At 33.2% G+C, this 13,593-nt stretch overlaps 1 protein-coding gene across 1 annotated transcript in view; it reads right to left on the bottom strand.

Annotated features, from left to right (window-relative positions):
* Nucleotides 1-1,849: 1,849 nt before the first annotated feature.
* LOC132723296 (uncharacterized) overlaps nt 1,850-13,593 on the bottom strand; it is a 52,897-nt gene continuing 41,153 nt past the window's right edge. Inside the window, exons 22-27 of the mRNA XM_060707969.1 lie at nt 8,825-10,886; nt 8,097-8,389; nt 6,552-6,605; nt 6,047-6,139; nt 5,027-5,131; nt 1,850-4,806 (exon numbers count right to left, since the gene is read on the bottom strand). Of these exons, the coding sequence (XP_060563952.1) occupies nt 4,640-4,806; nt 5,027-5,131; nt 6,047-6,139; nt 6,552-6,605; nt 8,097-8,389; nt 8,825-10,886 (2,774 nt within the window). The 3' untranslated portion in view covers nt 1,850-4,639. The remainder of the gene's footprint in view (nt 4,807-5,026; nt 5,132-6,046; nt 6,140-6,551; nt 6,606-8,096; nt 8,390-8,824; nt 10,887-13,593) is intronic.

Genomic DNA, 13,593 nt, shown 5'->3' on the forward strand with positions numbered 1-13,593 from the left:
TATAATGAAATTTTCCCAAGGGCAATAGTCAAGCAGTTAAAAAGTTACTATTTCAATTTTCCAATGACACAGCAAAAAATTCTGTAAATTTTCATAAAGATGTTGTTTTCTTCATTCAGATAACAAATTATGGATTTCAAAAATAAAAAGAAACCTTATCTATTTCTAAAACATGATTTTACAACTATTTTTAAATATTGTACAACTTAACTGCTAATTCATCAATTTATGGTTTGGTCCCAGCTTTTACCAAAACTGATATCACAAAGTTCATATTTGTATCTGAAATAGTGCATGTGTAACAACATTACTGGTTGCTATTGCTAAGGGAAAACAACAGTTCCAAAAGATGTGCACATATAATATAATATCTAAGCTCAAGCTCCTTGGGTTTTCTAAAAGAAGATTTTATCAAGTTTTTGCTATATACATATAAGGAAAATCAATGACTGACTAGAACGGGGCAAATTTTGATCCTGTTTTACCCTTTTGCAATAAATATGTCTATTTTTTAATTCAAATTCTAACATGGGACGGATTTAATTGACATATAATGCTCATTTTCGGGATAAAAAATGTACATCACCATTGCAGTCCGCCATTTTTTCTTCGGATTTTTAGTCACAGATCATAACAAGGAACATCGCAATGCGATGCAACCAGGTTTTCAGCAAAATATTTCACAGAAGCTTTGTCATGAAGGGGCATTTGTTTTTAATTGAACTTTTAGGAGGAATTATGGCTTTTTTAATATTCCTCAAACAAAAATGATTGAGAAATTTTATGTTGTCTATTCGCCTTTTTTTCCCAAATATTTTAGAAAGGTAAACAGTACTTTATTTTTGCTTAATTTTTGCATTTTTGCGTCTCTTGTCATTTTCTTTCGTCAACAATATTGGCGTGTGGTGTTTTGTGCGATATCAAGAAAAGTATGTTCACAATTTTAAAAAAATACTTGAATGATGTCTTGGAAGAAACATGGGAATTTAGTGAGCGCCAGGGCACTTGATGACAAAGCTTCTGTGAAAGTTTGGTCAAAATCCATTGAGAAATGTAGGAGAAGTTGCGCACTGTAGAAATTGTTCACTTATATTCTGTATAAGGAAAAAATATACAAAGGGCCATAATTCGGTCAAATATTATCCAATCACAAAACTCCGACAATATGTGCCAGGCACTTGATAACAAAGCTTCTAAGAAAGTTTGGTCAAAATCCGTTGAGAAATGTAGGAGGAGTTGAGCACAGAAGAAATTGTTCTCTATATATTCTGTATAAGGAAAAAATATACAAAGGGCCATAATTCAGTCAAAATATTATCCAATCACAAAACCCGACAATATGTGCCAGGCACTTGATAACAAAGCTTCTAAGAAAGTTTGGTCAAAATCCGTTGAGAAATGTAGGAGGAGTTGCGCACAGAAGAAATTGTTCACTATATATTCTATATAAGGAAAAAAAAACAAAGGGCCATAATTAGGTCAAATATATACCAATTGCAAAACCCTGGCAATATGTGACACGGCACTTGATGACAAAGCTTCTGAGAAAGTTAGGTCAAAATCCGTTGAGAAATGTAGGAGGAGTTGCGCACAGAAGAAATTGTTCACTATATATTTTACATAAGAAAAAAAAACAAAGGGCCATAATTAGGTCAAATATTATCTAATCGCAAAACCCCGACAATATGCGCCAGGGCACTTGATGACAAAGCTTCTGTGAAAGTTTGGTCAAAATCCGTTGAGAAATGTAGGAGGAGTTGCGCACAGAAGAAATTGTTTAGCCCGCCCGCCCGCCGACATACCTCAATCTAATTACCAGTTTTTTCCTTCGGGAAAACCTGGTTAAAAATGGAACCCATAAAATTTCATTTTAAATCACTAAAGTTTTGTCCCAGCTTATGGAAAAAAGAAAAATAATGGCCTACAGATGTGTAAATGCATGTTTTATATACATGTACATGCAGTTGACATTTGATAGCAATTGCTCATATTTTGTACCAGTGCTTACTGAGCTATCAGTAGTGTGCAATAAAAAAATGAAAAAAAAAAATGTAACTATGAGTAAAGTGGTCATGACTTTTTTTAACATATCATATAATGTTATTTAAAAGAAATAAATATCAATTTGGATAACACTAATTTTGTCAGAAAATAATTATATGGTTAACGAACCATAATACAAGATTATTACTATAATGCAGACGATAAGCATGCAACACAGGTGCTTTATATTGCAGGTGTTTTTTTCTATTATTACTTTCATATAAATAATAAAAAGTTACAGATGGTTGTCGTAAATAAAGTAATTGTAAGAATGGACGTGAAGGCTAGGCATGGTTGTTTTAGTGTTGCGAGACGTCTGCCATGCATAAATCCGCACCTGATGCAATTCATTACCAATTCACAATCTATTGTTGTAGGTATGGTGAAAATTTATTCTACATGTATAATTGTCTTTGTAATTATTCAACATAATACACAAAAAAAAATGCCTCATATGCCTTTAAAATTCTACATAGACAATATTTACATTTCTAATGCTATGGTCACAAGCCCTGTGCGTCTTTTTTGTTCGTACATTTTTTGAAGGCCACGTTCCTGTTTTTTTTTTTGTGTGAATAATTTGGTAGGATGTGGCAAGAGCAGAAGCACGTCATATTCACGATTGCCCAAGGTTTGAGTATGCGGCGCGCAAGCCACGTCTAGGGGTAAGTTATTTATTTTTAACAAGTCTTTTGTGTTTAAAGTTCCGAGCAACTTCTTTGGCACTACACTTCCTCTTATTGGTCCCCATCATTGTGTGATCATTGAAGTTACACTTCCGACAAGAAGCAGACGGACAACTATAATGCTCTCCCTTCAGGGAGCATAAAATAGCATTTAATTTTCGGCTTGGTTCGAACATTCACTGTGCGTTAAGCATTGACATTTGGGACTACTTCGGATGTGTTGTTTTATAATTCTTTCACTGTTTATCAGTGGTTAATTTTAATTAGAATGAATTGAATGAATACTTAGACCATAAATACAGAATACACAACACATTGTTTATTTCAGTCTCATCAATGTACTCATGACATTTCAATAGCATAAAAAAATCAAATAAGATTATACATAGCCACTCTTCAAAGAGTTTTAAGAGACATCATGATTATGTTGACTACATAAATGTATAAAATCATAATATATTAATACTATATTGAAGCCTTAAAATAGTTTAATAACACTTAAAAAGTATCTAATCTATTTTGAGTTTAAAAAGGTTTAGTACTAGCTTAGCAGGTGAAGGATCATGTTTCAGACTATTTAAACTCAAGAGCTATGGGTGTGATAATATAATTCAAACTATTAAACCCGAAAAAGGAAAACATAAAGCAATAACTTATTTTCAGTGTAGCAATCACCCATCAGCATCTATAAGAATCATGATCCTTAGCCTTTACAAAAGTATTCTAAACAACATTTCATCTATACAGTATTTTTACTATTAGTAACAAGAGCTGTCGGTAGGACAGCAACGCTCGACTATTCTTAGTGATTGATAGTAAAAAAAAATGCTTGATACAGTTACCTCCTCCTGTTTACAGGTTGGGGTAATGATGGTGAACAAGTGTGCAAAGTTTCAAAGCCATATGTCAATGAACTTTGAAAATATTTGAGGTATTACAAAAATTTTAACATAAATCCTAAGTCGAAAAAGGGGCATAATTCTGTCAAAATGCTCGATACAGTTACCTCCTCCTGTCTACAAGTTGGGGTAATGATGGTGAACAAGTGTGCAAAGTTTCAAAGCCATATGTCAATGGACTTGGAAAATTTATAAGGTACATTTGTATTACAAAAACTTTAACATAAATTCTAAGACGAAAAAGGGGCATAATTCTGTCAAAATGCTTGATAGAGTTACCTCCTCCTGTCTACAGGTTGGGGTCATGATGGTGAACAAGTGTGCAAAGTTTCAAAGCCATATGTCAATGGACTTTGAACATATTTGAACTAATACAAAAAATTTAACATAAGTGGTTACGCCGACGCAGACGCTGACGCTCGGGTGACTGCAATAGCTCTACTTATTCTTATTGAATAGTCGAGCTAAAAAGGGCATGTGTAACCTATGTGCATAGTACATACATTTCTTCTTATACTGGAGGTTAGTTAGGGCTTTCAAATGATAAAACAGAATATAGCAGTGTCTTTTAACAAATTCTCATGTGAGAGCACACATATCAATTTATCTACATCACTCAAAGTATGAAAAGAGGCATTAAGCTTATATAACTTTAAAAATAAGGTCCTTTTTTGAGATGTTGATAAGAATGGCAGTGAAATAGTACATGCATTTAATTGAAAACATTAACCTTTCAAATATGGCACAACTGCTAACTTTAAGGAATATTTTCATATCTTCCCATTTCTCATCTTAATGGAGACCATTTCCAGAGTTCTATATACATGTATATAAATATTAACATACACAGACAATTTAAAATAAGTAAAAAAAACAATGTCAACTAAATAAAAGCAACTCTTATCTTTAAAAGCACTTATTTTCTGATGCATAATTAAAGGTGTCAGGTGTCTAAGATTTGGGTATTGTCTGAAGTTAGGCACCCAGCCAGTGCCTGAGATCGTACATATCTCATTTTTTTAAGCACAGTTTCTTCAAATGTTGGGTTGTGTGCATTCTAACAGTCTTCCGCTCGTTGAACAATTTTGTTCGGATCTTAAGGTATTGTACCTCCTCAGGCAATCCCCTAACAGATTCAATTACTCCTTTGCGGATGACACTGATTATTTGTTGTTTACCTGAAACAGACAAGAATATTTAAAACATAAAACTACACAATGGAGTATGTAACAAGCTGAAAAAGACCAGAAATGTTACTGTTTTTGGTCTTATGGCAATAAACAATAGCTTTATTACTTGAACATTTCAACTGGGTAACGGTGTGCAGACAATGAATGAATTCTATAAAATTATATTGCCTGGCATGGGTTGTCTTACAATTAAATTAATATGACCTACTTGGCAAACTTCCCTTGCAGTCTTCCTGGTCACTTCTGGAGAAAATGCAATCTTTGAACTCTTTCCGGAGCAAACTGGTGTCTTTTGCAGACCATTTTACTGAAACTTACAAAAATATAAACGTTTGCATCCAAAGTTCTCTCTTTAATTGGAAGTTTATCAATCAGGCTACCTGCATTTGCAAGTGGCCTAAACAAGTTTTATGCTTTTTAAAATGCTATTTTAGCTAAGTTTTTATATGATGTCATTTAATTTTTTATAAATGATATTATTAATCTTAAATTGTCAATGTTCATAACTTGCGCCTGCCATATGTGGTTCAGTAATGACTTTTAGCAGTATAAAGTTCTTCACTGCAAATTTCACATGGTAAACTAGACATTCCTTAAAAATAATGATGCTCTTTAACTAGGCATATAAGTTGGCATTGGAAACTGTTCAGCATTTAGATAGATACACATGTATGCAACCAGGCCTGGCCAAGTTGACTTTTTGACAATAATTGTTGAATGCTCTTTTTTTGTTCTTGCTCTATTTGTATAGTTGACTTTAACCTTCATCAAAATGTGTTTCCTCGAATCCTGTGATATTTTGGTATGCAGTATTTTTTATTCTTTGACTCTCTTTCGATGTCCTGTTAAGCCTATTCAATTTATCTGTGTTTTCCTATATTTCTTTGTGCTATCAAAGTGTCAGATGAGATGTTAAAAGCTTACACTTATTTATTAATGATAGTTCCAATTTCTTTGTTAAGACCTCAGCAATTCTCTGAATAGGTCATTCATTAATCTCATTAAAAAAATGTTATTTCACTTCTTGACAGGTCATATGGCTATTGTGGAAATATCACCAATCTTTAATAGTTTTCAATATGACATGTGAAGGACAAAAATAACAATAATCTATGTAACATTACAATGTACATGCATATTAGCAATAAGGGTCCACAAAATCATGGTTAAGGGGACACTTCATTAATGTTTATGTTGTCTGCATATTGTCATTATCAAAGTAACTCACCTTCAGTTTTTCTCTGTTTCTGTCCTTGTGTCTGGAACTCCTCGTCATCGTTATCTTCACATCTCATCGAGCTACTGCTTGCTCTGAACCCTGCTAAAGACAAAATGACTTAAGTTCCTGTTATATTTAAGAACTAGAGCTCAGCACATCAAAGCATTATACACATGAAAGTATTGGCTGATTATTGTGCTAATTATGAATACAGTCAACTCTCATTATCTTGAAGTCATCGGGACCGTCCAAAAAATATCGAGATAACGAAATGTCGAGATAAACATATAAGGGTTTGAATAAGGCAGAATACTGATTTTTACAAAAGACATGTGCATACCTTATGTCAAATGAACTATGATATCCCCATGTCTTGTTTTCATAGGCGTAGTCAATATTTAACAAAGTAACATAAGTGGATGTTTACCAGCGAAAATACGGGTTTCTGTGATAAACACACATAGTGAGGTTTACTCAGTTACTTTTACGTGCAAAAAGAATGAAAATATCTTACATGATAATACGCGTTTTGATCTGGCAGGCGTCGATGAGATTTCTGCTTTACTGCCTGGAATAGAATGCAAACAGTCTGTTGGACCTTCTAGGAATATAATGTTCAATTAAGTGTCACTTAAAAGTAATATTGATCAACTTACCTGTTTCATTTCTTAAATTGACATTTCCTAAATCTAAATTTCGGAACTGTCCATTATCAACTTTGGGGATATCAGATGAAAATTTAACTCAAATAAACCTAAGCATAGAGCCAGTAAAAGCCTATTCAGATTGCACAGATGCTGGCCCGACTAGTGGCAAAGGCTAATTACCATCCGGGTAAATGTTTAACAACCTCTTAGTATTACTCAATAAACCCAGTTTTTACCCTGGGGCCATGAATGGAACAAAGCTGGATGTCCATACTACACACCAAATATCTATGTTCTTGATTAGGTGTCTCTTTTTCTTTACAAATTCTGTTACAGACATTTACGAAGGAACAGCACCAGACAACACTTGTTACTCTCTATGTACAATGACTGGCTAATTGCTGGACAAAGGGCCGTGCAGTTTTTGAGAAGAATTTTAAAAGTTTTCATAATTTAAGTTGCCAAGAATTTGGCCATGTGGGTTCAGAGGAGATGTCTTTTGAATTGTGGACAATGGACATCCATCAATCATGAAAACTCACATATGTGCTAGTGTGTTAAAAAAATAAACAAACAAAGATAAAGAGCATTTCGCTCCATTTTTTGCACATTTCCATTGATAATCTAATCAAAGGTCAGAGGTCCGCGACCTATGACTGAAAAATAGGTTTCATAGGCTGAACTCGTCTAGATGCATCCACATATGAAGTTTTAATGTTCCAATTGCAGTAAATGACCATAAACATGAATTTAATCAAAGAAGTAAATAAAGAATGAGTGCTTTATGGCCCAAATTAAGTTTGGCAAGGTACATCTACATTCAAAACTTCCTAAGTCAATGCATTTGATCTAATGGCCAGGAATATATTTTGCTATTACAGTGAACTCTGTCATGAAATAAGTGTGGCAGGTAGAAAACTTTTGAGATGTATCAACACACATATGTATTAAGTTTCAAAAGCTTTTCTAGTTAATTACCGAAAACAAAAACTTGACCATAATAGTAAACCTAAGTCATGATAATAACTTTATCCAGTTTTTCTTCAAAGTAAAAAAGGGGCATAATTTTGTCAAAATCCAAGACAGAGTAATGTCCTTTTGATTGGAAGTTGGGATGATGGTCACTAAGAAGTATTTAAAGTTTTAAAGCAGTATCTCAAAGTGTATAGGAAATAAATCGGTGGTACAAGTATCAAAAACTTTACCAAAAGTGTGTAGCAGACGCCAACAGATGAGTAAGTAGGATAGATCTCCTTTTTATTTGAATACAATAGTTGAGCTAAAAATAAATATTGCATATTGGGTCATTATTGTAAACACTTGAGCAAGATGACCAAAAACAGAATTGCAGGCAGCCTGCCTTTCAACATACTCCATTTTTTTTCCTATTAAAAAACAAGTTAAAAACTTACTTTCAGCTACATGCAAATGACAATCACCTCCACTGTCATCGTTATTACCAACATCATTTTCATCTTTATCTTCATTTACATCATTTTCATCTTTATCTTCATTAACATCATTTTCATCTTTATCTTCATTGACATCATTTTCATCTTTATCTTCATTGACATCATTTTCATCTTTATCTTCATTGACATCATTTTCATCTTTATCTTCATCAACTTCATTTTCATCTTTATCTTCATCAACTTCACTATCACTGCTCAAGTTACCAACTACAAAAATTACAAGAAAAACAGGACTATAGGTAGAAGCAAACTCTAAGGATTAGATCTACATAAGAATCAAGTAGCTAGAAGGATGTTAAAATTATTATAAAACTTTTTTCATTATATAAAGACATTAAAGTACTTTTGAAATACTTGTAGTAAATAAAAGGTAATTTGTATATAATTCAAGGTAAATTGAATTTATGACTGAACATACACTTACTTATGCACATCTATGTATTAAGTTTTATCAAAACTTTTATAATTCAAATTGTTGCCTTTTCCATTTTTAAAAAGAATGAAGAAAAACTTCATCATAACATATTTTTTTTAATTTAAAAAATTTATATGAAAAATTAAAGAAATTTGGGACGGGTATTAATTAAAAAGCCTGTTTTTTAAAAAAAACCCAAATATTCATTTAACTGTGGGATGGGCCCCTTTGCAAACTTTTAAATTTTTCCTACCCATAAAAACGAAAATTTACTTCATCAATGAAATGCCCTAAACAGATTTTTCCAGTAAATTGGTTAATTGTTCCATTATTGAATGCAATTAAGAGCAGACCCATCCTAGCAACCAAATCAGGTTCTTGTGGCAGGCGACTAAATGACCCATGCACTTTGATGTCATGTCCCATAACAGTTTCTAAGGTTTTAAGATCATTTTCCTCCATATTTAAAATCTGAGAAACAATCGTCACTTGTTTTCTAAGTTTGATACTTGTGATATTCAGAGGTGATGATACATTAGCCTCTGTTGCAAACTTTTTAAGGACAAATGAAGTATTAAGTGGAGTAGTGCAACTAAAGTTTGGTCTGGCAAACAGATATTTGTTGTCTTTGTGCACACCAGCTTGACTTCGCCACTTCAAAAGAAGATCTATGTTTTTCCCAATAGAATGAGGAATGAAAATAAGCACAGTCTGCCCTTTGACCCCAGGGATATCTACTCTGGGAACTGTGGCCAACAGCGCTTTTTCAGTACTACTCATTAAACTTCCAACTTCTTCAGGTGGAGTTTCTGATTTCGTTCCAGTCATGTAAACTTCAGCAGTTAATCTCTGAGTTTCTCCAGCATGACTCCTATTAAAAAGAACTAGTTGAGCCAGACTTATTTGATTAAGTAGTTCCCAGTCAGATTTTGAGAATGACGGTGACTCTTCTAAGCTTTTTCTCAGTGCTTCGGTTTTCTTTTGAAAGAAAAGATGTAACTTCACCATGTCCTGAGATAGAGTTACCATCAGATTCTGTCTTTTATTAACTTTATTCGAAGACAAGGTTTGAAGTGCCATACTTGAAATTTCCCCTGTCCATTCACCTTCACAAATTAAAAGAAAATCCTTGGCTCTTTTTATTGAATCAGTATTGCCAGAAATTAGGGATTCCCTTTTACATATCCTAGCACATTTTTTGACTGTATGGCCAAGTTTTAAAGCCAATGATGGATTTCCATATTTGTTTGACTTTTCATCAAATGAGCACAATGATTTGGTTGCTGCAACAACAACTGGAAACTTGTCAGTATTAATCAAGTCATAAAAACTTGAAATATCAGAGTCATGCTTTCTTGCCCTTATAAGCAACCGTGCTAACTCTCTCATTTTCTGGCTGACAAGTTGATAAAGATGAGGATAATTTCTATACTTTTGATAAAGATTTTCTCCCAGCCTAACAATAAGTCTATCTTGACGAGCTGCTACTGTGACTTCATCTACAACCATCTTACCAAATATATTTTCCTTTAGACCTTTACTGACTTGAACTGGAAAAGGTAAAAGAAGATAGGCCTCAGCTTGAACTTTACTCCATTTTTTGATATCCTTTGCAAATGGACATGCTTTTCTATGTCGCCACAAATTTGCTTTGTAATAGAAACCCAAACAACTTTTACATGGCAGATAGTCTTCGGGGGATGTTGCATTTGAAGACTTAGTTGATGTGACTAGAAGTCCCTCGTTTTTTTCCAAAACTTCAGTATTATGTTTAAAGTTCCCAGCATGCCGTAATTTCAGCAACTTTAATTTTCTCTCAGATGAGTTCAAAGGTTGGTCAAGAATTTGTTTTACTTCAGGTTCAGTTTTGTGGAGAAGAAGGTAATGCCTTCTTACACTAGTTGAGCCTTTACCACAATATAAGCAAAATTGAAGCTTATCATATTTCTTTTTACCATCTTTACTGTTAGTAAATTGCACTTTCACTCCACTTGAAGGCCTTTCTGAAGTTTTAGTTGTATCTGCCAGACACTTTTTATTTCCTTTTTTCCCTTTCTTTAAAGTGTTTGAACCTTTCTTTGTCATATGTGCCGAAAATTGTTCTGCAATATCGGAAAACTCTGACGAGTCGGAATCATCGTTGTCCTCAGTCCGATGAATCTCAGGGACTAAAACACTGTTGCAGTTATTTTCTGTATCAGAAGAATCATCCTCCAACTCCATAGAATCCTCCGATATGGACCCTGATGATTGTTGATCACTATCAATATGCAATACTGGCATGGAACTGGCTGCTGAACAGTCTGGACTCCTATCTGGAAAGCGAGTACAAGAAAATATTAATACACCTGAAAAACATATGGTTATTAAAATTGATACATGTACAATAAAGTCACTGTGAAAATTAATTTCATTACAGACATTTCTCTATGGCTGAATTATTGGTCTGAAAAACAATTTTTAAGTTTTATTAAGGAATATTAAAAAAAGCTCTGGTTAAGAGTGGGCTGATCATGGCACCAACTGAAGTTCTAGTTTGGAACTGAGCATCCAGTTTGAAATAAACTAAAAGGACAAATTGGAAAAACCTTCTGTATTGCTTTTCTTCGCACAGATTTTTATAGAACTTGAAACAAGAGGGAATAATAACCCTAATATCGCTCACCTGAATATTAATACTCTACATGACAAGGAACAAGTAATATTGTAAACTTTAAACAAAAGCAGATATAACATCTAAATGTAAAATTGATATCAAGTTCATCCTACTATCTGATAATAGCGCACATTCAAAAACATAACTGATTGCTACTTAGTTGAAAATAAAAAACAAGACTATCAAAATATGACACATAACAAAAGTAGCATTAGAATATTCATTTTATCTATAATAAATATTGAACAATAATGAACTGTATGAACAAATGTAAATATAGTTAGAATACAAAATATTTTGCAATTACATGTTGGGTACAAACTTTTCATTTAAGTGTATAGACCTCTATATATGTGATGTATTACAAAATTATTTTGATGATTTATATCATGACAACATAGCTACAGAATATATTAAATAAAAGTTTTGTTGAGAACATAATATGTCACACTAAAATCTATAATGAAATTTTCCCAAGGGCAATAGTCAAGCAGTTAAAAAGTAACTATTTCAATTTTCCAATGACACACCAAAAATTCTGTAAATTTTCATAAAGATGATGTTTTCTTCATTCAGACAACAAATTATGGATTTCAAAAATAAAAAGAAACCTTATCTATTTCTAAAACATGATTTTCCAACTATTTTTAAATATTGAACAACTTAACTGCTAATTCATCAATTTATGGTTTGGTCCCAGCTTTTACCAAAAAATTGTTGAAATTTGACACTGCATAATGAAAATATATACAAAACAAGAGGGTCATGATGGCCCTGAAATCGCTCATGTATAACAAGAAACAAGTTATATTGTAAACTATAAACAAAAGCAGATAAAATCTAAATCTTAAACTGATATCACAAAGTTCATATTTTGTAAATCTGAAATAAGTGGCATGTGTAACAACAATTACTGGTTGCTAAAATTGCTAAGGGAAAACAACGGGGTTCCCCAAAAGCATGTGCAAATATTATAATTTAATATTCTAAGCTCAAGCTCCTTGGGTTTTCTAAAAGAAGGATTTTATCAAGTTTTTGCTATATACATTTAATTATAAAGGAAAATCAATGACTGAACTAGAAAACAGGGGCAAATTTTTGGATCCCAATTTTATCCTTTGGCAATAAATTATGTTCTAATTTTTTTAATTCAAATTTATAACATGGAAACGGATTTAATTGACATAATAATGCTCATTTTTGGAATAAAAAATGTACATCACCATTGCAGTCCGCAATTTTTTCTTCAGATTTTTAGTCACAGATCATAACAAGAGGGCCATGATGGCCCTCACCTGTACATAGGCCCCCGAGCCCAACCCCCCCCCCCCCAAACATTGCAGGCCAATTTAACCCAAGGGCTTTTATTTGCACAAACTTGGTAGACACCATAAGAAGATGTTTCATGCTAAACATCTAAGCTCTAGCTCATTGGGTTTTTTTAAAAGAAGATTTTTTTTAAAGTTTTTACTATACACATATAGTTAAAAACAATGACACCCCTGGGGGGGCCAGTTTTGACCCAGGGCTTTTATTTGAACAAACTTTGTAGACACTTACTAGAAGATAATTCATGCTTAATATCTAAACTCTAGCTATTTGGGTTTTTTTCAAAGAAGATTTTAAGTTTTTGCTATACACATATAAAGAAAATCAATGACCCCCGGGGCGGGGCCAATTTTGACCCCAGGTCTTTTATTTGAACAAACTTTGTAGACACTCACTAAAAGATGTTTCATGCTTAATATCTTAACTCTAGCTATTTGGGTTTTTTCAAAGAAGATTTTTAAAGTTTTTGCTATACACATATAAGGAAAATCAATGACCCCCGGGGCGGGGCCAATTTTGACCCCAGGGCTTTTATTTCAACAAACTTGGTAGACACCTATTAGAACATGTTTGATGCTAAATATCTTAGCCATAGCTCTTTGAGTTCTTTAAAAGAAGATTTTTTAAGATTTTACTATATGCATATAGGGAAAATCAATGACCCCCGGGGGCGGGGCCAATTTACACCCCAGGGCTTTTATTTGAACAAACTTGGTAGACACTTATTAGAACATGTTTCATGCTAAATATCTTAGCTCTAACTCTTTTGGTTCTTTAAAAGAAGATTTTTTAAGTTTTTACTATATGCATATAGGGAAAATCAATGACCCCCTGGGGCGGGGCCAATTTTGACACAAGGGCTTTTATTTGAACAAACTTGGTAGACACCTATTAGAACATGTTTGATGCTCAATATCTTAGCCATAGCTCTTTGAGTTCTTTAAAAGAAAATTTTTTAAGTTTTTACTATATGCATTTAGGGAAAATCAACGACCCCCCGGGGCGGGGCCAATTTTGACCCCAGGGCTTTTATTTGA

The sequence above is a fragment of the Ruditapes philippinarum genome, unplaced genomic scaffold (genome assembly GCF_026571515.1).
Source record: "Ruditapes philippinarum isolate M1 unplaced genomic scaffold, ASM2657151v2 ctg2128_1_1_1_1, whole genome shotgun sequence".
In the NCBI taxonomy this organism is placed as follows: domain Eukaryota; kingdom Metazoa; phylum Mollusca; class Bivalvia; order Venerida; family Veneridae; genus Ruditapes; species Ruditapes philippinarum.